Source organism: Magnolia sinica, chromosome 13 (genome assembly GCF_029962835.1).
Source record: "Magnolia sinica isolate HGM2019 chromosome 13, MsV1, whole genome shotgun sequence".
Classification (NCBI taxonomy): Eukaryota; Viridiplantae; Streptophyta; class Magnoliopsida; order Magnoliales; family Magnoliaceae; genus Magnolia; species Magnolia sinica.
In genome coordinates this window covers 12,276,346-12,301,579 of record NC_080585.1, presented here as the reverse complement: position 1 = coordinate 12,301,579, position 25,234 = coordinate 12,276,346, and the positions used below count along the sequence as shown (strand labels likewise).

The 25,234-nt window shown below is 39.6% G+C and overlaps 1 protein-coding gene across 2 annotated transcripts in view; it reads left to right on the top strand.

Moving 5' to 3' along the window:
* LOC131222838 (uncharacterized) overlaps window positions 1–1,012 on the top strand; it is a 34,905-nt gene extending 33,893 nt beyond the window's left edge. For both annotated transcript variants that reach the window (XM_058218048.1, XM_058218049.1), the window contains exons 5-6: window positions 257–424; window positions 748–1,012. In XM_058218048.1, coding sequence (XP_058074031.1) covers window positions 257–424; window positions 748–908 — 329 coding nt within the window. In that variant the 3' untranslated portion in view covers window positions 909–1,012. The remainder of the gene's footprint in view (window positions 1–256; window positions 425–747) is intronic.
* Window positions 1,013–25,234: the final 24,222 nt, after the last annotated feature.

Here is a 25,234-nt window from a genome sequence, read left to right as displayed (position 1 = left end):
GTGTTTAGGGCAGCCTGAAAATGGAATCCCCATTAAGCAGTTTAGTACTTGCCCATTTTATCCACCTTAAATCACATAGGATGAGAATGTGAAGGTCAGGTTCTTATTATCTCAACCACGATGTGGCCTTGGGAACTGGAAATGCTCAACCATCCTCAACTTGCCTATACTCAATTTTCAAAGATCTATTTTTATCTATTACTAGTCTCAGTTTGGCTCATTTCTTACTTCTTCCGTGGACCTCTTGAAAGTGCAGGCAACTTCAGCTTTACAGAGAGGTTGACCGTGAAATATGCAGGAGCAGCAGCTATGTATTTTGTATCCAAGAAACTGAAGAAGAAACATAATATCACCGATGAGCGTGCAGCTTTGTATGAAGCTGCAGAAACATGGGTTGAAGCACTGAATGGCAGAGATTTTCTTGGTATGTTCACCTCATCTAGGGCCTGTTTGGAAGTACTGCTGACTCAGGATTAGTTTTGAGACCTGTGTGGTGCCTTGTTCTCTTTGCATTTGGGATTGCACGGAAACTGAGACCACACATTTAGTTTGATTGCATTTCCTGCTTTTCCCACCCCAAATCTGAATCAGAATACGAATGGGAATGTCCAGCTCCTATTATTAATTTAGATTTGGGCAGAGTGCATCCCATCCACTACTTAAAGCAGGACTTCCAAATGCAACCGTCTCAGATTTTTTGTCTACTTTGTCAGGCTATCATATTGTTTGATTTGTTCATTTCTACAGGGGGCTCCAATCCTAATTTGGCAGACCTTGCTGTCTTTGGAGTCCTAAGACCAATTAGATACCTAACGTCTGGTAAAGATATGGTAGACAACACCCGAATTGGTGACTGGTACACACGCATGGAGACGGCAGTTGGTGAGCCTTCGAGGATCAAATCTTAAAATGTATGCAATTTATTTTACCAGAGCACATAAAATAATCATACTTTACAGTTCTGCTGTTACAATTCATTGTTTAAAAAGCAAATTTTGCCATTTTGATCGTAGCTTGAATATTAATGGGATTTGAATGTTGTTGTTAAACATTGCAATTTGCATAATATTAAAAAACCTTATCTATATGTGGGACCAAAATTAGAATTTTCTTTTACATGCATTATTTACTTGGTGTCTAGAGCACTTTCATCAAAATCACTACTAACACAGACACCAAAATAGCTATAAACACCATGTGATATTTGATATTATGGATGATGGTAATGTTTAAATGAGCTTTGTTTTGGAGGGTTTTAAAAAGTTTGCTTTCATAGGACTCCACAGATATATGCATGTTGTTGGATTGATTGTTTGGGCTAGATATTGACACTGCCCATTTGAAAAGGCATGGTATTTCCTTCCCAAATAGATGTATTAAAAGAAGTATAATTATCAAGGCCTTTTGCTATATGCTTGGGTTTTCAGTTATGACAAGTGGGTCCCATTGTTTAGTGATCCAGACTGTTGGTTCTGTTGCATCCTACCATGGATGGACCATGCCCCACACTCTATTGGGACATCCTAGTCTCCAATCTTGAGCCTTTTCACATTTTGAATGTTGGCTGTTGGTGCAATTCTCTTTTGAAGGTTGGGAGACTGTTGTCCGTAGAGTGGGTCCCAGCGGACCAATTGTCTAGACCAGTGAACCATGGGCCTCATTTATCAGAAGTGGAAACTCTTATGTGTAAAAGCCTGTGTTGGCGATCCAATCGTTCCTCTGGAGGTGCGATTGCAAATTAAGTTGTTGGGTTCAACTTTAATGCCAAACTGACAAAGCCAAGACTGGTGTTTGGATTCTAAAACCAGAATCTCAGAGAACTCAGCCGGACTCTTGAAATCTTTGTGGGATTCCTAAAAAGATAATTAGAAGCAATTCTTTGTAGACACCGAGAAAAAGATTGGCAAGTTTGTTGGATTTTATTTCATACCTCAGAAATACAAATATAAAAACCGCAAACAGACACCAGAGCATGCACGTGTTAGGATAAAAAACCAGGGCATTGCGGCTCGTTTCCAAACCGCCTGAAAGAAACTGCTAGAAATCGTTGGTTTCTGGAGTTTTCACTCTCCAAATCGGTGGGCTGAGGAAAATGCTGCAGCCCATTTGTGGAAGTTTTGGCTAAACGGTCCCTAAATTTCCGGACATAAAATTGGATGTATTGATTTTTGTCACGGGAAGAATAGTTTTTGAGCCTTGCTATGGTATTTGCTGATGTGAATTGATATTTTAAACATTCCGTTGACTGGTTGGAAAACTATTCTGTTGAATGCAAAATGGTGGCTTCAGGCATGGGTTGTATTTTGCCAACGTGGCAGAAACAGAAATTTAAAATCCTTTCCTACTAAACTATTGGAAAGAGCGGAAATCCAAAATCCGTTCCCACTTTTTCCTGTGGAAGTTGTGAGATATTTTCATAATTGATCTCAGGTTCTGGTCAAAATTAAGGAACAAAAATTAGACTTTTACCCTTATTAAGTGTCCCCCTATTCCCTGTAATCAACAACTGTCTTCTTAGAGTGAGTGGGCCCAAAGTTAAAAGCAAAAAAATTGAATTCCCACCCTTGACACAACACCTTTATGACATCATTTTTTTTCCTTTCTATTTTTCACTCTCCTATTATCCATCTACTCGCCATACATACATTGTTTTGTTGCTTTTTCTTTAATAATACATCTTTTCGTAGCCTTTTGTTAAAAACCAATAACCCTTATGACCCTTCCTCCTTCCCTCACTCCTTTTTCTCCCTCTTTCTCCCTGCTTTCTAAAAACATGTTATTTCCAAGTTGGAAATTTTCAAAATCCCACAAATTGGGATCTTATCAAATCTAGAAATTATGGTATTTTTGAAAGACTAAATCTAGAATTTTTCATTAAAAAATTCCCCGTGTGTCACCCTTTTTATCATGACCGCACATATTGTTGTGTGATGATGGACCACTTTTAGTGGCTTTTTATGATTGAGGTTCCACGCCTGTGGGGCATATGGGTCCCACCTGCGCATGGTGGGTGGTGGCGCTACATGTCCAACCATAGATGCACATGTAGGGCCCATGATGTCTGGTGTGTGCTTGCATGCTCATACGATCTAGACCGTTAGCGGTTAGATTTTCATTGATCGTGTGATTACGGGCTTGGCCACGCCATATGATCAGTGGAAGAATGATCTAATGCTAGTACTATGTGGTGTGGATGCCCGGTTGATCAGTTTTACAAACATTATACAATTTAAATTGTGAGGATGACATGAAACTTTATTGGATCGGATCGCACTCGTTGTAGGTTGATCTGTGAAATTTCACGTGGGAGTATTATTCCATGTGATGAACTCACTCTATGGCATGGGTCTGACTAATTATGATCAAATATGTCCATAATCAAAGCTGGACTACTGAATCCGTTTTGGATGGTTTTCATTCACTTTAGATCAGATTGGGCTAAAACTTGTTACTAAGGCCAAAGATGTTGTGTTGAACACATCTATCAGTTCATTTTGTGTAGTAGCAAGCCCGATCTAAGGTTTTTGATCGACCAGTCCTTATTGTGCATATGAGGATGTTTGCCCGGTCTTTCGAGATCAAGTATTTTTTAATGCCATGAATATGATTCGAGTTGTACATGGTGGCCTCACAAACGTCATATGGTATCCTAGTCATATATATTGTCACGCCTCAAAATTGGGATATAGAGTGTGCACCCTCAGGCCCGAGTTATGGACTATGACTCGTATACAATGTGTACTTAATTGAAGTATTCATACTATTTCCCCATATGCATAATTTAAATGTATCCTAATTTTACAAACTGAAACACTCATCGAGACATTTCACATTCAATTAATCTAACCATTCACATATATCAACCAATTAAAAGAATTCAAAATCATTCAGCACATATGTTTCATATTTTCATATAATATTACTTACTACCCTACAACCCTCCCATTCGGAGTTTTATTAAACCACATAACAAACAAATACTTTAAAATGTTCAAAATTCTCGCTACTCAACTATAATCAACTCCGAAATATGATTAAAGAAAATAATATAAATTTCAACCATATGTGCTAGTGATTCAATGCATTCATCTCGTCTTCTGATAGGGCCATTGCCCTTGTGAATCATCCCCTAATTCAACCTTATATCTTGGAAATTGAGCAACTATTTCATCTTCTATGAAATTTATACATTTTTTTTGTTGAGTGAGAATATTGTATATTTCTCCTCTATTATGCATTAATTTTATAAGCATGGATATACTTAATTGATCTAATTATATATGTTTTACTATGCGAGAGGATTTGGAGAGATAATATTAAAAGAATGATTAAAAAGAAGATTTAATACTCAAAGAATGACCATATAAAGATTTAATGATTTGGAGGTGATTAATGAAGATTTTAAGTGTCAAAGATGCAAAAAAACCAAGTATAAAAGAGAGAAAAAAGACGAAAAGATTATAGTAAATTTTCGTTATTTTTTAGAATGAGAGAAAGCTTATATTTATAGCCAAAGAGGTTGAAAATTCGACTAACTTAAAACTAGCTTCTGCTAGTCGGATTCCACCAGATTCGTTCCAACGGCCATCAGATTGCGCGGGATAAGATTTATTCAAAATTCGGTTGCCTAAATTTTTCAAAAATTCATAAGATTGTAATGCTGTATTTTGACCCGAAATTTCTCGGGCTAGCTAAATTTCAAGCTTAGGCTAGTCGAACTAAACTTAGGCTAGACGAATTTTTAACAAAATTTGTTATTTTTTTTAGACTTAAAGTTAGGTTGGCCGAATTTTAGAGCAAAAATACTGTTAAAACCCAAGTTTAATGACTTTTTGAAAGTTCCTACACCTAAGGTTGAGTAATGGTCTCCTGCAAACCATACCACAAAAAATTTATGTGCGAACCTTCAAGTAAGCCGTAAGATAAGGAAAGCGGGTAGGATTTAGCTGCACTGAGAGATGGAGAGTCTTAAAAAAAACGACTCTCTCCTATACTCATAAAAAGACTCTTGGAATTGCAAGTGGATTTCACGCAAAAACCTTTAATTGGAAGATCCTATGCAAGGATTCTGTGTGGGGCCCATTATGATGTTTGTGATAAATCTAACCTATCCATCTGTTTTTCGAAATCATTTTAGGACATGCGACCAAAAATGAGGAGGATCCAAAAATTAAATGTGCCACATGAGAGGAAACAGTGGGGATTTAGTGACCACCGTTGAAACATTCGTTTATGTTCTTGGTGTTTTCATTTCATCTCAGTGAAAAATGACATTATAAATGGTTTGGATGGAATATAAACATCAAGGTGGAGCCTACGAAGGTTTTAACGGTAAGCATTCCTTTCCCCACTGTTTCATCTCGTATGGCCCACTTGAATTTTGGATCCTCCTCATTTTTGGTACGATGTCTTAAAATGATATCTAAAAACGAATGGACAGGTTGGATTTCACACAAAGATCATAGTGGGTCACACACATAATCCTTCTGCGGATCTTTGTGGGAAAGGCTTTAAGCAGGAAATCCACGTCCCTGGGTTTGGGAAATGGGCTGGCTACTACCCCACCACCGGCCAATGGGGGTGGTCAGTGCTATGTGGGCCCCACCATGATGTATGTGTTTCATCTATGCTGTCCATCCATTTTTCCTAATTTATGGGGTTGAGCCCAAAATTGAAGCATATCCAAGGATAAAGTGGATCATGCGAGGGGAAAAAGTGAAGATAATGAGTAAAAAGTGAAGATAATGATTTCAACTGTTGAAACCTTGTTATGCCCCATAGTGATGTTTATTTATCATCCAACCTATTCATAAGATCATACAGACACGGATGAACGGAAAACAGGAATATAAGCTTGATCCAAAACATATGTGGCTCATAATAAATTTTCAACAATAGAAGTTCAATTCAACTGTTTCATATGGTGTGGTTCATTTGAACATTGTATATACCTCATTTTTGGGATCAAGCAATAAAATTATTTTTGAAAAATGGATGGACGGAGAAGATAAAATATATAAATCATGGTAGCCCTCACAGTGTTTACTCAGTAAGCTAAGCAACCCCCTTCTGTCTACGAGGGAAGTGAATTAGCTGGTGTACCACACACCAGCTATATAGTTGGTGTAGATACGTGTTGCACGAAGACAAGCGCTGACGCTCCTCGAGCTCCGAGTTGTACTAACAATTCAAAGGAGATCAAAGCTACATGCCCTGCGATGATTTATTTATTATATCCACACCAAAAAATGAACCATATCCAAAGCTCAAATGGACTATACCAAAAATAGCAGCGAGGACGATGACTTTCACTGTTAAAAAATTCGTAGGGCCTACCATAACATTTATTTTCCATCCAATCTGTTAATAAGATCACAAATACATAGTTGAAGAGGAAAAATAAATTTCATATTTTCGGCTTAAGCCTTAAGACGAGCTTGCCAAATGGATGGACCTTTTGGATATAACACATAACTCATGATGGGACCCACAGAACTTGTTGATGTTAATACACCAACTATATAGCTGGTGTGTGGTACACCAGCCAATCCACTTCCGTCTCGGAGTAGGACGCGGATTACCTAATGAGAGGTTGAGTAGTTAAAGTGACGTCACCAAGTTCTGTGGGTCCCACCATGATGTATGTATTATATCCACACCGTCCATCCATTTTAAGAGATCATATTATGGCATTATCTAAAGAATGAGGCAGATCAAAAGCTCTAGTGGACCCCACCATAGAAAAAAATAGGGACAGTGATGCCCACGATTAAAATCATCCTAAGGCTCACTGTACTGTTTATTTGACATCCAATCTGTTGATTAGGTCATACATTCCCATATGAAGGGAAAAAACAAAGATCAGCTTGATCCAAAACTTTTATGGCCCCTAAAAACTTTTTAATGGTTGACGTTCATTCAACACTGTTTCTTGTAATGTGGTCCACTTGAGATTGGGATATACCCCATTTTTGGTCTCATACATAAAATGATCTAGAAAAATAGATAGACAACATAGTTGAACACATACATCATGGTGGGGCCCACATAGCACCAACCACCCACCATTGGCTGGTGGCGGGGGAGTAGCCAATATGTTTCCCAAAACCCAGGGGACACGGATTTCCTGCTAAAGCCTTTCCCATGAAAATCCTGCGAAACGATTCCATGTGGGGCTCATTGTGATCTTTGTGTGAAATCCAACCCGTCCATTCATTTTTAGATATCATTTTAGGACATTATACTAAAAATGAGGAGGATCCAAAATTCAAGTGGGCCATACGAGATGAAATAGTGGGGAAAGGAATGCTTATCGTTGAAACCTTCGTAGGCTCCACCTTGGTGTTTATATTCCATCCAAACCGTTTATAAGGTTATTTTCATTGACATGAAATGAAAACACGGGAACATAAACCGATACAAAACTTTTGTAGCCATATGAATGTTTTAATGGTGGTCACTAAATCCCCATTGTTTCCTCTCATGTGGCTCATTTAATTTTTGGATCATCCTCGTTTTTGGTCACGTGTCCTAAAATGATTTCAAAAAATGGATGGACGGATTGGATTTATCACAAACATCATAGTGGGCCCCACACAGAATCCTTACATAGGATCTTCCAACGAAAGATCCGCTTGCAAATCTAACAGTGTCTCCGTGAGTGTAGGAGAGAGTCTTTCTATCTTTTTTTTCTTTTTAAAGTCTCTCCCTCTCTCAATGTATGTATGTGTGTGGGGGGGTAATGGTATTATAAGGTCGACCTTAAGGAAATTGCCCATGAGGTCGAGCTGTGTGGCCCCACCGTGATGTGTATCGAACATCAACACCGTGCATTTGATGGGTCCCCTTTAGGTTATGGGATATCCCAAAAATCAGCCATATACGGAACTCAGGTGGGCCATACCATCTAAAACCATGTGAAGACAAACTTAAAACATATAAAAGCACGAGGTGGGGCCCACCTGAGTTTTGGATGCGGCTGAAACTTAGTCAGACCCCTCATCCAAGTGGGACACACAAATGGATGGTCTGGATTTGTGAAACACATTTCGATGGGCCTAATAAACGATTATGAATGTTTTAACGGAGGGTAACCCCTCTCAACTGTGCGTATGTGGTGTGGCGCACCCAAGTTATGGATTAACTTTTTAAGCCCGTAGCCCACCATGGAATGGTGCATCTAACTGATGGGGTTGATGTTCGACACTCACGGTGAGGCCCACACAGCTCAACCCCATGGGAAATTTCTATGAGGTAGACCTTATAGTATAATTTCCACATATATATATATATATATATATATATATATATATATATATATATATATATATATATATATATATATATATATATATATATACACCAAAGTTTTGGATGTTTCCATAACTTTAGAAATTTTCGTCATTAAAATGTAAATTCATTATTTAAATAAATGAAACGTAGCTAATTGTCAAGGGCTGTTTAGATTTTACTACAAAAGATGCATAAATGACCAATATTATCAAATACACTCGTTTTATCGTGTTTAGGTTGGACGAAATGTTTAAATAGGGAGGTGACATAGAAAATGCTCTATGGAGCCCACTTTGATGATTGTGTGATATCTGCTCATGAAAATGTATTGAATTGGCTTAGATAGCATGCCAGCCCAAATTTTGGGTAGATTGAGGACTCGAGTGGTTCATAAGAAGAAAAAGGCAAGGATCGGCCAATTTTATCTGTTTCTATTTATGTACGTACCACGTACTTAAATGTAATCTCTGCCTCTCTTTCTTTCTCTTTTTATCTTTGTTCCCTTATCAATCCACATGAGTTGCACATGTCATACCCCGTATATATAATGCTGGTGGTTTGGACATTTTTATCTCTATAGTTAGTGTCGTATCTTTGGTTCTTTGGTGGTAAAATTGTTGTAAAAAATGTAGTTGTTGACACACAAAAATAAAATTTCTCTTCACTCTCATCCTCATATGGCCCACTGCCAATTTTAGTTTAGCTACGCATTCGATGACTGGCTAGTCATAGGGGAAAGCTGCTTGAGCACACCCCAGTACTCACTTGAATGATAGTCCAACTCTCATATGCTCTCGAGAGACCCGACGCTCACTGTTAAGGCAACCTGTAGATCCTTCACATAACTACATGCGACAAATATTATGTTCTTTGATGTTATGATGTCCTGACTGTTGATCCAAATGCTCTGAATATGACCGATCACTGATTAAGGATTATGCAGTACTGCATGTATTAATTACTTTATTTTATACACAGATAAATAATACTTGTAGTCCTAATTTTCTTCATTTTAGTGAAAGTTCTGTATTGTTTTCTTGTGAAGTAAACATATTATCAAACCATGTAAATCTCTATACCTCTTGTGTTTGAGTGGTTTAATTGGAAGGAAAGGAAAGCTTATAATGCCATATGAAAGATCCCGCAACTTGTATAAGGTCGAACCAAGGCATGGCACCTTAGGGCCAGTACCTCACATCTCTTCAAAGCTCCACCTTATATAGGTTTACAAATTCTTTATAGATTTGGACTATATCGATTGTCCACCTTATTATTTCATTCATATGATGCACGCCTTTGTCTCATCTGAGCTTTACCTTAGAATCAAGAGTATATCCCCATGGAATGTAATTAAAAGCGTGTGCTAAACCACAATTTAAATTGTATCTTTGAAATTAACCATATCAATAAAATGCCACTTTAAGGGAGTATGCTTTCTTTCAATACATAGCTTTGCTTAACAAATGCTCTTAATGCAAACATCTCCAATATTATTACAATTCGATGAAAATCTGTGTCAATAGTAGCTACTTATCAATGAATAATTCATGTTTTACATCATATGGCATTAAAATTGTCTGAAACAAAATAAATTCATTTAATTTATTTTAATGTATTGTATGTATCGATTGCTTATCTTCTCTTCATATAATCTCTAACTAAACATTTAATCAAGTAGATTGAGTAATACATTGTACGAATAATTAGATATATCAGCACTCAATTAGGCCATATCAATGGAAACATAAATAACCCACCACTCTCTTTCTCTCCCGGTGTGGCACAAATATCGTGTGGCCCCCACCTTTTCCTCCTCTTATTCTTTTCTCCCTTTCCTCTCTCCCCTCAGTCTTTCTCCCTCCCCGGGAAAGGTTCATAACCCACCACCTACTCTCTTTTACTATTTTATGCCTGAACTCCCCCCCGTTAGCAGCCAAATGTGCGACTTTAGTATACACGTGTAAGCAAGGTCTGGGCCACTCATCAGGTGTAACCAAAGTTCTACATTCAATGTACATGTGTGAGCCATCTGATCAGTGTGGCCCCGCTGAATTTTGCGCAAGGCCATGTTCCGGTCAGCCTCACTGGATGAGTTGCCCAGATCTCTATCACGTACGCTGCTGCATCGGAACGCGTAGCCATCAACCTCTTTAAAAATTAATTGCCTGCCATTGTTTTCGTCGCCCTAATTTAATGAGTCACCCTTCACCTCAGGAGGCAGAACTTGTGTCAGAGACAAATTTCAGTCAGAAAAATGACCCGTTAAAAAAAAAAAAAAAGTCCAACCGTCCAGATTTAAAGTACGTGTGTGGCCCTGATGTTTTGGTGCCCTACCTGATGAATGGCCCAGTTCTCTAACACATACGGCATACACAAGGATCTCTGACACGTGTTCCATAGCATGAGAGGTCACTCTTTGAATCAAGTCCCTTGCTAGAAAATGCATGATCTACAACGTTCATATAATAAAGTTTATTCTACAACGTTGTGTGTGGCCCACCATGATGGGCGCATGACATATCCAATCCGTTGGTCATGTGCGCCCCTTCATGTTCTACCTAAGACCCAAAATTAGGCCGGTCACATGGTCTGGTCCACCTGAGTTTTGGACCGGCCTGATTTTTGGGGGTGGTCCTTCATCCTGATAACATGGTGGACCCCACACACAATTTGGAAGGCTCTAATCGCGGTCGTCCACATCCCAACTGCTCCCTATGGTTTGACTCACCTGTGTTTTGGATTGGACTATTTTTGAGACACGGGATGAAATTGAAGGGGTAGGCCTTTGGTAAGGAGTGGATGTGGGCCCTATATCATGGTGGCCCCCACAAAAGTAGGTGCAGAATAAGCCTATTGGCATCTAAGGAGGTAAAGGGATTGGCTACTCCCCCGGCCACTATCCAATGACTGGTGGTCGGTGCTCTGTGGGCCCCACCATGATGTATGTGTTTCATCCATGCCGTCTACCCATTCTTACATGTAATTTTATGGTATGAGCCCAAAAATGAGGTTGATCCAAATCTCAATTGTACCGCAGAGTGTTGATTGAACTCCCACCATTAAAAACTTCTCAGGGGCCATAAAAGTTTTGATCAATCTAAAATATATTTTTTCCCTTCATCCAAGTCTTTATGACCTAATCAACAGTTTAGATGTCAAATAATCATTATAGTGGTCCTAGGAGGTTTTTAATAGTGGAAATTCAATCACTACTGTTTTCCCATGGTGTGGTCCATCTGAGACTTAGATATACCCTCATTTTAGGGATCAAGCCCTAAAATTGTCTTTCAAAATTGTTGGACGGCGTGGATAAAACTCATGCATCATGGTAGGGTCTACATAGCACCGACCACTAGCCACCTGGCCGGTGGCCGCGTCACTAACCAAACCGCGTCCGAATCACCTTATGAACGGTTGAGGTTGAGGGGAATATCAACGTCATGATGTGCCCAGGTAAGATAACCATTCCTGTGGTGGGGACTACTTGAGTCATGCATCTGCACATCTTAACACGAGCTGCAACCAACGATGAAGCGGGATCCTTGCTCTTGCTTGGGTGGTAGACTCTCGGGAGTTTCAACACCCCGTCAAGGGTCCGAGTATCCATAGTTGGTGAAAGCCCACCACGGCGTGCGTGTGTGGGGGTGTGTGCGCGTGTAAAAAAAAAAAAAAAAAACCTTGAACGGGAAGGATGCCATCCATACACGTGGTGGGTCCTATAGAGCTTTTTGTAGCACCGGCTACCTAATCAGATCCTCATTTGACGGTTTTGATTATGTTGCATGGTACATACACCATTCAATCGGCTCAAACCATCATCATCACGTACGGCCCAATCACATCACATGTAGGAAGCATCCGAGCTTAAACCAGAGCAAGCCACGAAGATCAATGGCAGAAAGATCGAGTTGCTCCACTCATCAGGTGACCACACTAAAACCTGAGTCAGATCACGGCTGTCCCCTCATTTCAGTGGAACCATGAACTAACTAATGAGTGGTTAGACATGATTTATATCCTAGGTGATCTTTATGATGGGCCCTGGCTATTGTACGCCTCAGATGTGATGATAATGGTCCACGCATGCAACATTTTCTAGTGAAGATCATGCAGCATGATAAGCAATAGCATGCTGGGGTGATTTGTGATCATTGGAGAGGTGGCACGTGCAACTCACGTGGAGAGAGAAATTGGATTGAAAGAACGGTTATTTGATACTCTTGCAGAGCATGAGCTTCGATGCACAAACATTTAGATATTGTTTATGTAGCAGATACTGAATTTCAACCATTAAAATTGGAAAAATCATGGAGAATGGGTCCTTATTCTAAGTAATACCAACCCTTCGTTAGTAAACAGATTTTCAGTAAATTTGGACCATCAGATATCTACCGCGGATTAGATGTCCACCAATATCGGCTATTTGCATGATCAAATCAATATATATTTTAGTATATGATCCACCTAAATCATGGCTCCGGATATAAATAGTTTAATTTCAGTTACTCTCATGCCAGGTGTAGTAACATCCGTTGTGTATTCATGGGTTATGAGTGCCTGTGGCTAATGGTGAAATCATTCAATCAAGGGGTTGAGTTAAGACCCTTGTCCTTTTAATGCCCTCTTTGGATGGTGGGGATTAAATGGTATTGATTTGCATTAGGTGGAATTAACATCATTATTATACAATGATTATATGTCTGGAAATTCCATGCTATTTTTTTGCCATCCAATATTACCTTTGGGATCAAAATCTCTCTCCGACAAATACTGCATCAAGCTCGCATTTGGTTTCCATTGGAATTGTAATCAATAGATTGGAATTCACGCCGGAATGCTGGTCACTTGTATATATACATAACTCAATTGTCACTGTTGTGAGGGAAATATGCTGACCTGCCGTCGACAAGCTAGGTCGAACACTCTAACAGTAGGAGGTGCAACCTAATAGTCCAACATGCACCTCTTGACCAACTACGAAGAAAGCTCTATCTCTTGGCTTCAGGCCAAGTCCGACCTCAGCAGGCCAAAACTCAACATCAAGCCAAATCGACTCCAACATTTGGCCGAGCTCAACCTCAGTAGATGAGCCACGTGTTGTGGGTCAAATATTGCATATCAGACCCAGTTATTGCATGGATTTACAAGCATGATACCGTTTAATGGCCCGATTTAATCGTGTTTGTGATACAGACTGTATTTACGAGCATGGACCGAAAAAGGATACTTAAAGCATGAATTTAACACTCTAAAGTCACCAAAGCAAGGGACGAATTTCAGAGGACCAAGATTGATAGATTTACATGACAGAGATCTGAGGGAATCAAGCCGTTCACGTTAAAGAGGTCCAAAAGTTGTCCAAGATTCAAGATCACATGGTTTCAACCATCCATTCGGTTCGAAACTTCATACATGGCCTGAGGACCATAAATTAACCATATACACCAAAAAATCAGCCATCGAATCCCTGTGGAAGTATTTCAAACGACAGATCAGCCCATAAACCGTTAATTCTTGGCCCACCTGAGGTCTGGATATACTTCCAATTTGGCTTCAACCCATTAAATGGGGAGAAAAAAATGAATTAGTGGAGTGGATTTCGGATTAACATCACAGTGGACCCCACCTTGTGTGGAGTGTATATAATGCGCATGTGCACCATCTGTGCACTGCACCTTAAAGACGGTCAAACCGACGTTTGGCCCATCTCTCCTTTTCAAAAACGGCAACTGTCGTGTTGCTGCTGCGTAACCGTCCAACGGACGGATTTGGCGGATGCTGGGGGGCCACTATCATGGCCCACGCGAACGATCCAAGCCGTCCACCTTATATAGGGGCTCGCAAAGGTCGAATCCATGTTCACATTATACATCAATGCAGGCACATGTGCCCGCTACAGAGGTCACAAGCAAGCAGTCTCGCAACGTTCAAACCAGTGCAGTGCGATTTTCTTCCTTGGGCCGGACTACATCCAAGTACAAACTAACCTTTCCCGACCGAGATTTCGTCCTGCATTTAATGGACGTCTTGGATTTACAAAATAACAACGAAGTGGGCCCCACCATTGAAACAGCGCAAGTGCCATCCGCAATCCCTGTTTTAGCGCCGGACACCAGGCGTTCCTTTTTTGGCCATTGCACGATCATGGCAATGATCGGATAGAAGATCTAATTCGTCCATCATGTAGCTCATTCAAAAACGTCCTAAGGGACGTTGATTTTACAGACAAAATGCAAAGAAAATGGGAGTTGGGAGGCTCCGAATTTGACTGCGTAAGGGTTATTCACGCCACCGACTTTCCAGTTTGGCGGACTGTTGTGCGTAAAGAGAGCTTCCGCAGCCGACTCTTCTGCGGACTCCAGCCCTCCACCGCCCTTGGCATGTATAAAGGAGATTGAGAGGAGATCAAGGGGCAGCCGTGGAGCACACAGGAGGAGAGAAGTGACATCTATTTTTCTTCTTGCTCTTTTCTTTTTCTTTCTCTTTTTAATTGCTTTGTTTAAAGGGTCTAATCATGGTCGGCTAAACCTCTTAGCTAGGGCTAAGAGGTGAAGCCTGTAGCGAGATGGGAGATTCTATTTTGTGCTTTTAATTTAAATTCATGAACTGAATTTGATTTTAGTTGATTATTAAAGGAATGCTTTTCTTAGTCTTTAATGGTCTGTTGTGACTGAAATTACAATGGGTCTGCAAAAGCTTTGAGTATTTCTTTCTCCTTTTCATGTTTATGAAGTCAGGAAGCCCTGTTATTCATCATCGTTCCATGGGCATGGTCGGATGACAGTACCCTTCCTAATCTTCATACATTGCTGGTTGGTTGGTAATTAGTTTAATTTTGTTGTTTACTTTGTCTCCTGGGCATGGTTTGGTGATGGAATCCATTCTAATTCATATACCTTTCATCTCTTGAAAACTATATCAAAGGAAGTCCAGTTGATTTCCATGATTTTTTAAGCAGGTATAAGATCTTCCTGATCTCTACAAGTGGATCCTCTGAATCCCTAGTTTCTTATCTCTGATTCCTCTTAAGTTTTGCATTAATCTCTCACCTTTATGCATCAATTTATATTTGATTTAGATTTCATCTTAGGCTAGTTCTATTTCTACCTAGTTTCGGATAATATACAGGTATCAGTCCCTTGGGATTCGACCTCGGTCTCACCGAGTTTATTATTACATCACAACCCTATACTTGGGGAGTGAACACCACGCCCGACCCCAACGTTAGCCCGGGTTCGAACTAACCGACATCCAGTCGGCCCGCGATCCGTGCCGAAGATTACGAAAATTATATCTAACACGATTCTCCTTGTCGAAGATCCAGAAGGATCCCCGCTGCGCCCAAACTAAGAATCCTACTAGGATTCTGTTACCACCAAAGCAGCGACGACCGTATCCTACGCCACTGTCTCTTCCCACCTATAAATAAGATGATCCCTAGAGGGGAGAGGTAAGCAAATTTCTAGCCCTGACCCTTTAATATTCAACTAGACTCAGATTCTTGACTTTGGCATCGGAGGGTCCCCGACATACAAATTAGAATTTTCTTTATTTGTTCTTTGTGCAGGTTCATGAGCCAGGGAGGGCTGACCAGATTTTTGCATCAACAATCACATATAAAGAGCACATATGGATGAATGGCAATGGATAAAACACACACATCAATATGGGGCTTACAAATGTAGTAGATTTTGACATCCACCAAAAATCTACTTGGATTAATCCAAGTATCATATTGTTGGGATCATATGATATGATACTTGGATTAATCCCATCTTTTCTGTTATTTTCAAATACTGGATGGAATTTACGTGGGACCAAATGGAATTCTATATCACCTAATCCCACATTCCAAACAGGCCCTCAAATGTTAAAATCAGCCTCATTGGGTATTGTATTGTTTCCCACCTATATCACCTCATGTCGAGTTGGATTAAGCTATTTCAGGCCAATGTGTGTCACTACACACCACATTCGAATGTTGCTTTAAACCTTGGTCTAAGGTCAACTATAATTGAGTTGAGCACTATTAGGCTCACACGAATCTAGCAGATAAATCCATCTCTATCATATATAGGCCTTCCTAGGCTTCTTGACAATGGCATTGCCCATGTGAGGGTGGAAGCTCCAAATGTCATCGCTAGCAAGGCCATTTCAGACCCATCTTCATCTTCTTAGACATTGCGCATACACGCAAGGATAGCTTCTTCTGTCGTTAGCTAATTACAACTCAATCAGATCGCATTAGTCACCAATCGCTCCAAGAAGGCTATGATTATGATTCGCACCATTCTGGCTAATCGGCTTTCCTTTGGCGTGTTGTCTGCCTATTTTATAAATTGCTCCGTGCAATTTGTCACTTATTTCAGACTTTATTTCCTATCCACCGAGTAGCCGGTTTTGTTGACCCTTGGCTTCTTTCTTTGGACGCCCCTGTTGTGGGCCTCTTCTTATATATTTTATAGCTTGGAGTTGGCCTTGAGCCTTGAATGGTATTAAAATTCTTGTTTACCATATGAAAAAGAAAAAAAAGAAAAAAAGAGGTAATTTGGAAGGAAAGGTTTCCTATGTTTAAAATATAGCTCAGTTTCACTTCCAAAATACTTAAATATTCTTATCTTTAGTTTAATCCATCATATGTCCCTAAATAAGGAATAGTTAAGGATCTGCTTGCTATATATAATAAAGATTCTCTTCTCTAATCGATGAGAACAGTTGGGGGTAAATATTGCATTGAATTAGTTTTTTAGATTGCCTACTAACATAGCGGGTACATGGATAAAGAAAAGCGATCACCACCTTCTTTTAAAAAATAAAGCTAGAATCCACAATATATATATATATATAATTAATATTGTTTAATAAAGTGTTGAGTACAACTTCTTTGAATGCTTATATAAGCACCAACAACCCTATATCTTAATTGGACTTGAAATAGGACACTATTTAAATAATAAAAGTTACTACACACTCCTATTAAAATTGGTAAAACAGCCCTTAGATGACTAAAGCAAAACTCTAAACTATAAATCAAACTCATAAAACTTAAAAAATGATAAAGACGGAGCTTACTAACAAATATTAAGTTTTAACATACATCTAATTTGATTTATAAAACAATTGAATTTTGTGAAATTGTTTGAAAGCTCGGGCATAGAGCTCGTTGATAAGTTTCTAGTGGTATATTATACACATCAAATAGGTAACTGGTCATAAAATTATAGCTGTCTGGGAAGCTATAGTGCGCTTTTTAGTTGTTTTGTCTAATTGAGGCTCTCCATCCCAAGTTTGTATATCCTGGCTATTCATGTAGTCGTCCTCTGCCCATCCTACATCAATCAAGCTTCTTAATATTTGAAGGTGCGAGAAAGGATATTAGATAGAGAAAAGAGACGTATACATAATTTAGCCTAAGTCTAGTCTTATGTATAATAAAGTATGGTTAGGATTCACCCACTCCCTAAGAGACGAGGATGATAGGTGCAGTTGCAATTTTTCCCTTTAAATTATAGTGACATGTTTATATTCCCTGAAATGTGACCCTAAGGAAATTTTATTTTAGAAGAACAATGTTCTTTTCACTTCTTTTTTACATATATATAATTGTTTTGAAAATGTCATTTTCATTTCCTTTTCATTTTTTAGGAAAATGTTTTTTTTTAAAAATAAAAAATTCCTAACAATACTTAACAAACCCATTTTTTAAGAAAAAAGAGAGAGCAAAAAAAAAAGAAAAAAAGAAAACCTTTCTTCGTTGAGGTGCCCCACATGTTAATGACTTGTCATATGCTAAAGCACCATATTCCTCATGTGCGACCATGTATCTTCAAGTGCCCCATGTGTCAATACACCACATCTGCGGCATTTATCATCCTTTTCTTCAAGCACCTCACATATGCTAGGATGTCATATGTTCTATCATTCCTTTAAGTCCTAGGCATGTGCTGCCTCTCAACTTCAAATACTTTACATTTGCCAATGCACCAAGTGCTCTAATTTTATCTCCAAGCACCAACATGTGCCCCACATAGGAATGTGTCACATATGCATTATTCATCTTCAAGCACTCAACATGTTTACCATCTATCTTCGACAGAACACCTATTCTACCATCTATCTTCATGTCAAAAAATTTCACATGCCAAGTAACACAAACTGTTTAGATTTTGAATTAAATAAGTCAAGTATTGTAAATGTGTCATAATTATAATTTTATAATATTTGTTTAAACATATAATTTGACAGTTAAATAGAAGTATAATATATAGGAGATGGGTAAAGAAATTTATAATCATTTCAATTTTAGATTGTATTTAATATATTTTTTTATGTAATATAACATTAAAATAATGTAAAACTATCATCATTGTATTTTTACCACATTTATTTAAATATTAAAGTTATCAGTTAAATTACTTACTTTCAAAAAATATGTATTATAATTTATAATCATTATACTTATGCAAAAATAAATAAAAAAAATCAAATACTCTACTGATACAAAAAAGATATCATTTTCCTTTCTTACAATTATTTGGAAAAAAAAAAAAAACCACTATCCTAAGGACCATCATTTCATGCATTTTTATTTCCTAGTATTTAAACAAACCCAATAGTAAAGGAGATGTGAGAGATTTTGCTCTTAATTGGTATTAAATGGTCATCAACTAAAAATAATTAGGCCTCGACTATCATAAATGCATCACAATGAATTGATGTTTTTTACTTCGAAGTCGTGGGGCATCTTGCATTGATTCACGTTATTCATATGATGGGCCGCAAAATAGATGATTGATAACTAAAACAACATTTAAGATTAAAAAAAAAAAAAAAAAAACTTTACTATAGATTAAGGAAGAATGTTTAAAGGAGTCAGCCAATGTTTTGAGAATGTTAGTAAGTTTTGAAATTTGAAGAGGATAATGATTGTAAAAATTAGATGACATCAAATCACCCGTACGGACAGTGAGAGGAACTATTTCTATTCCAAGCTAATGGGTGGCTCTTTGGGAAAAAATTAGCACCGTAGACCCTTCTGTACTATGGCTTTTTTCTTTTTTTTTTCCCTTCCGTATGGCCACCTTGTGCTACTAAAGGAGATTTTCAAGGTACGAATATAGGGTTATGGACCAAAATACCTTTGGTCTTTAGGGTAGATCAGCTAGAAAGAAATGGTGAGGGTGTCTTAGTCTTTATAAGCTTGTCCTTATAGATAGAAGTTTAGTTTGATACAATAAGTTTTGTTTAGGTCGAGTAAAAAAAGTGAGTGGTCCCTCGGGTATATACTAAGGGCCTGTTTGGCCGGTCGGATTGGAAGGGATTGGATGATATTGGAAGGGATTGAAAGAAACTTAAATCCTGAGATTGGCTGGGCATTCTAAGCAGAGTCAGTGATCTTATCCCAATCCCATGGATCTTAAGACAATCCACTGACAATACCAACATTACCTTTAAATCCCATCCAATCCACCCTAATCCGCTCAAATTTGCCTGGGACGTGTTTGGTTTAAGGGAGTGGGAGGGATGGGAAAGTTTAATCCCGGGACCGGCAGGGCGTGCCAAACAGACTGGATATGGCAATCTAGGGATAATGGATCTCAAGACAATTCCCTGACAACACCATCATTACCTAAAAATCCATGTCATCCACCTAATTTCATTAAATCCATTCCAATCCACCCGGCCAAACGGACCCTAAAAACTTACCCACTATTTTGGCATATTTACTCACCGTGTCTCCGTGTATTAATACTTTACAGGTACATCGACTTGCAAGGTCCTCGTGGGAGCTTCCCATTATGTCTACTTGTGTAGAACCCACCATAATGTTTGTCGGAAATCCACACCGTGCATTTTGGTGGGACCCTCTAGTTTATGGGATACACCACAAATAAGCCCTATATGGAGCTCAGTGGATCACACCGTCTAAAATCATGTGATAGATGCCCAAAACATCTAAAAGTACTTGGCGGAGTCTGCTTGAGTTTTGGATACGGCTGAAACTTCGTATAACCACTCATCCAAGTGGGACACACACAATAGATGGTCTGGATGTCTTAACCACATCTCAGAGGGCCCTAAAAAAATCATGACGGTTTCAATGGGCATGTAACCACTCTCAACTTTTGTCTACAGTGTGGCCCATTTATGTCATGAAGTGACCTGATTTTTAGGCCCACGGCCCACCATGGAATGTTGCATCTGATTGATGGTGTGGATTTTCTACACTCACTACAGTGGGTCCAACACAGCTCGAACTCATGGGAAACTCCCATCAGGTCACCTCATTGTACCATTTTCCAATTTTACGAGGTGACTTATGCGTGCTCATCACGAATCCAGACTTATGCAAGCCCATCATGTGTCATAGACTCCGATGCTTGCTCATCACTAACAAAGGCATATCATTGCTCACAAGAGGATCCCTTTCTTTGGTAGGCTCGCCATGTAGCTCGGCGATTAGCTTAACTTAGCTCTGCTCGTCTCAATCTTAGAACCTGACTTGCCAGCTCGGCTCAATTTGATCAATAGCTCTGGCTAGTTTGAGCAAATGTTGAGTTGAGCTCACCTTGGCAACATTTTCACTAGAGTGGACCTCCAATTTCTCACGGTAAGTAAAACAAAAGTAGCAGTTTCCAAGTATTTCATCAAATAGTTAATTAGCAACATCGAAATCAAGATACAATGATATTTGTTTCATATCTATACATTTCTCATCACCAGCCGGTACTTTGTTGAGTCATTTCATCAAATACTTGGTGTGCAACATCAATATTAAAATAACCAAGTCATCAAATTAGTTTGATCCGAGTTTGATTTGAGTTGGAGTTCGACCTGAGCTGAGTTGAGCTCCAGCAAGCTCAAACTCTGCTCAAAATCTTTTCAAGCTAAAAAATTCAACCCAACTAGGGTCGAATTTAATTTTGAATCGAGTTGAAATGAGCTTTTTTTAGTCAAGTGAAGCGAGCTAATTGATCCAACTTGATTCGTGTGTACAACTCTAACCACGTCAATGATTCTGATAGTCTGCACACCACTTCAGTAGCAGATTAGGTGCGCCCGCACCCTGGCCTCACCCAAGATGGTGCGGCCCTTACCATCGGGCCCAAGTTGGTGTATGTATTGTACATCAACGTTGTCCATCCGTTTTACTATATCATTTTACGGTTTTACGGCACAAGCTCAAAATTAAAACCTTCTTGGGTTCCACCATAATGTTTATTTTCCATCCAACAGGTTGATAAGGTCATAAAAGTGGATGAGGGTTAACTAAAAAAACAAAAATATAGGCTTGATCCAAAGCTTTCGTGGCTTAATGATCAATCACCACTGTTTCCTATGGAATAGTCCACCATAGAATTAGATCTGCTTCATTTTTTAACTCGTTTCTTAAAATGATGTGCAAAAATAGATGGCCGGCGTGGATATGTAAAACATACATTAAGGTGCTTACTCCAATTGTTTCTTGTGGTGTGGGCCACTCAAGTCTTCGCTCCCTCTGAATTTTCGCCCCATGTCTAGCATATAAGGATGCATCTAATGCACGGGGTGGATCTGATGCAAAGTTGGGGCCCCGGCACTAGAGAGCATCCCATTGTTAACTTAGGGACGTCATCCACGCCGTCCAAAATAGCTGGCCACACTGATCCAGCAATCTTAACCAGCTGATTCGACCTTCTAATTTTCGTCACGGGATTTTTCTCTTCATCCGTTGATTTGACAGCCACCAATTGGAAGGGTAGGGTGATCCAATCAACGTGTTATCTCGGTGTCTGCTCCATCAGAAACGCAGGCGAGTTTGGACGGCCAAGATTGAGAAGAATGACACGTTGACTGTGGAAGATCTGCAAATTCTGGTAAATAGTGATGTACGCGCATAGTGGTGTACCCTACATTTTAAGCTAGTGGGATTGCCAGGACAGCGACGTTAGAGACCGAAATTTATGGCTCCGTGTCGCTCTGCTGATGGGAACGAAATCTTTCTCCGTATCTTTTCTTTCGACTTTTCTTTTCTTTAATCCGAAAATGCCTGCGTCCGCCACGTGGAAGCTGTACCTAAATCAAAACCCTCCAGTTTTTGGGCCCGTTAGATATGGATAGCCCTTAATCAGATCTATTTTTGGATGTCCTCTGATTGATGGTTCTGAATAAAGATTTTGTTTGGTGGACAATAATCAGACAGCGAGGGTGGTTCTTCATGTATGAATATGAGTAACAGTGGACCCCACTATTTGAACGGTTTGGATTGAGCCATGCATGTGCTGCGTGAACTAGGGATTTGTGCATGAGTACGGGTCCATGTACGCTGCAATTATCACTGTTTTCTTCCATGGGCGATTACGGGCAGTTTCTGCGTCCTGACCGGGCTACCCACCGCAACCGTCGGTCAGACTGAAACCGCACGCCAACTGAGCCCTGGTCGCACACGAGATGGACAGGGAACACGACTGGACGTTACTCCTGACTGGTGGGTCCCACCCCGCCCCTGTACCTTGCCAGTTGCCACTTCCGCCCTGCCCGGCCTGCCCGTTACAGGAAATGAACCGCGCTAGCGTACCTCGCGTAGGTACCTAGCGGTGACCTCGCATAGGTACGTACCACTAACCGAGCGCCACGTGTTTAGAAATTCCTTGGGATCCACCCGTCCATCAGGTACGTTGCCTCATCTCCATCATGTAAGCCAAAAATCACGATGACCCAAAACTTAGGTAGGCCACACCGTAGGAAACACTTGGATGGAACGTCCACCATTAGTTTTGCGTAGAGCCCACCATAGTGCATATGCAGGCAATCCATTCATCTGATGCGAGTCACCATGATGAAGTGATTGCCAGAAATCTTATTATTCTACAATTCGGTGGGGCCATATCACGATAAATCCGTAAATATTTTAACCGGATAGCCCACCTGAGTGTTGAATATATACGATTTTTCAATCAAGGCCAAACAAGGGGTGGTTTATCTGATGGACGGTGTGGATTGTATGCACCTTAGATAATTAACCCTGGCTAGAGAAAGCTACCGGTAGGTTCCTACGCCAGGTATGCGACCGTTTTCCACGCGGAAACGCCTCCATTTTTCCGCGAGCAAACGCGATAAATTCATTTTATCGTGACGAGAGCGAAATGGGGATTTCAGTTCGTACAAGTGGAGCCAACGGTTTCTTAATCCAGACCGTTGCTCTGTTGAGGCCCGCCATCCATGAGCGTCTCCCTCAAAATCTCCTACAACGAAAGGCCCCAAATTCATTGCTAAAATATCTTTGATTCGCTAGCATTTACTAGGGCCCGTACGCAAGCACCAGCCGTAGTACACGTGGCAAACACCAACCTCAATTCAAACCATCCAAACCGCGTAAGCCACTGTGATTTAGTCATTGCCCAAACACCGCAATGAATGGCTGACCTAACCGTCCAATTGATGGATATGATATGCAACCGTCCAAATCCATTGTACAAATGTCCATCAATTTCAACTCTCAAGCGAGGATTCTACGGTGCAGGGACGGTTCCATTGATGCCACGTGTGCAATGACTGTGTCCATTGTCCACTCTTATAGACGGCTACACACAGTCACGGTGAATGTTCACGCGGTGATTCAAGAGACCAATGGTCCGGATTACCGAATCAAGTGACTCCTTGTCCCAACTGAAATCTAGACCATTGGTGAAAGAGTGGGGATGAAAAGGCCAAGAGCTTAAACCGTAATAATTTTTACATGACATCCAAACCGTTCATAAGGTTATTTCCGCTGGGATGAAAGGGAAATATCATCCTCACCAAAAGCTTTTAAGTTTGTAGCCCTAGCTAAGTTTTCAACGATGGGCGTTAAATCCCCATTATTTTGTGTGGTGTGGTCCACGTGAGTTTTGTGTCTGTCTGCTCATTTTCTTTTATTCCTATCCTACCATGGAAAATTCGCCACGATGTTTGTATTATATCTAATTCATTCACAAGATTGACCGCCCACCATTGAGTATGACAAAAGATTTGAATTAGGCCTTTGTGTGTTTTCCCTTCGTCGTTGGCATGTTGGTTGGGAATGTGGATTTGAATCATGTTATGTTTGGCATCTGAATTTAAAACCTCCTATGATCCAAAAGTAGCTATGAATAGTATATTTGTAAGAGTTTAAATTTAATTAGTAAATAACTTTAATATCTTTGATTCGTACACTTGCCTAATGTTTGATACAATTGTTATAATATACCCGTTAGAAATATATACTTTGCATGATAAAATTCCATGTCTCAAATGGGCCACAAGTATAATATCACATTCAAGTGACTAACCAATGAATTTTAACCATTGATTTACATGGACAATATTTAGACGGTGCAAATCATCGTACTAAAGTAATTATAGTGATGCTATTGATAATCTAATTCTTTTGGTATATCATTAATGGGTCATGTGTCTAATAAATTAATAATCTAACGACACACATGTTACACATGTAACTCTTTGAAAAGTTTTAGATGTAATTCAAGCTTTCACATTGAATTTCAAAAGGATTTGAAACCCTAATTAATTTGTGATGCCAAACATACAGGGATTTGAATCCCCCAAACATATAGGAAACATTTTGAAGAGAAACGTCCACCCTTGATTTTTACAGGCCCATTGTAATGATTACATAAAATCATTTCCAACCATTAATGTCACACCAAAATTTAAGCAATGTGCCCAAATACTAGGCCCATTTTTATTCAAGTGGGCCACGCCAAGAGTAACAGTTTGAAGTTGAGGGTCAAATCATGTTGTCCATCTAAATAAAAAATTGAGCTGATTTGCGAGCTCTTAATCTAACATGAGGTGATGCACTTGGTTGTTGGGATGGAAGAGCCCACCTAAGCTACTGACAGCTTTGCTCACATGGTTGACCCCAACTTCCCTTAAAAAATCTAACACAAGGTATTCCAATAATAATTACTTGGTGGGA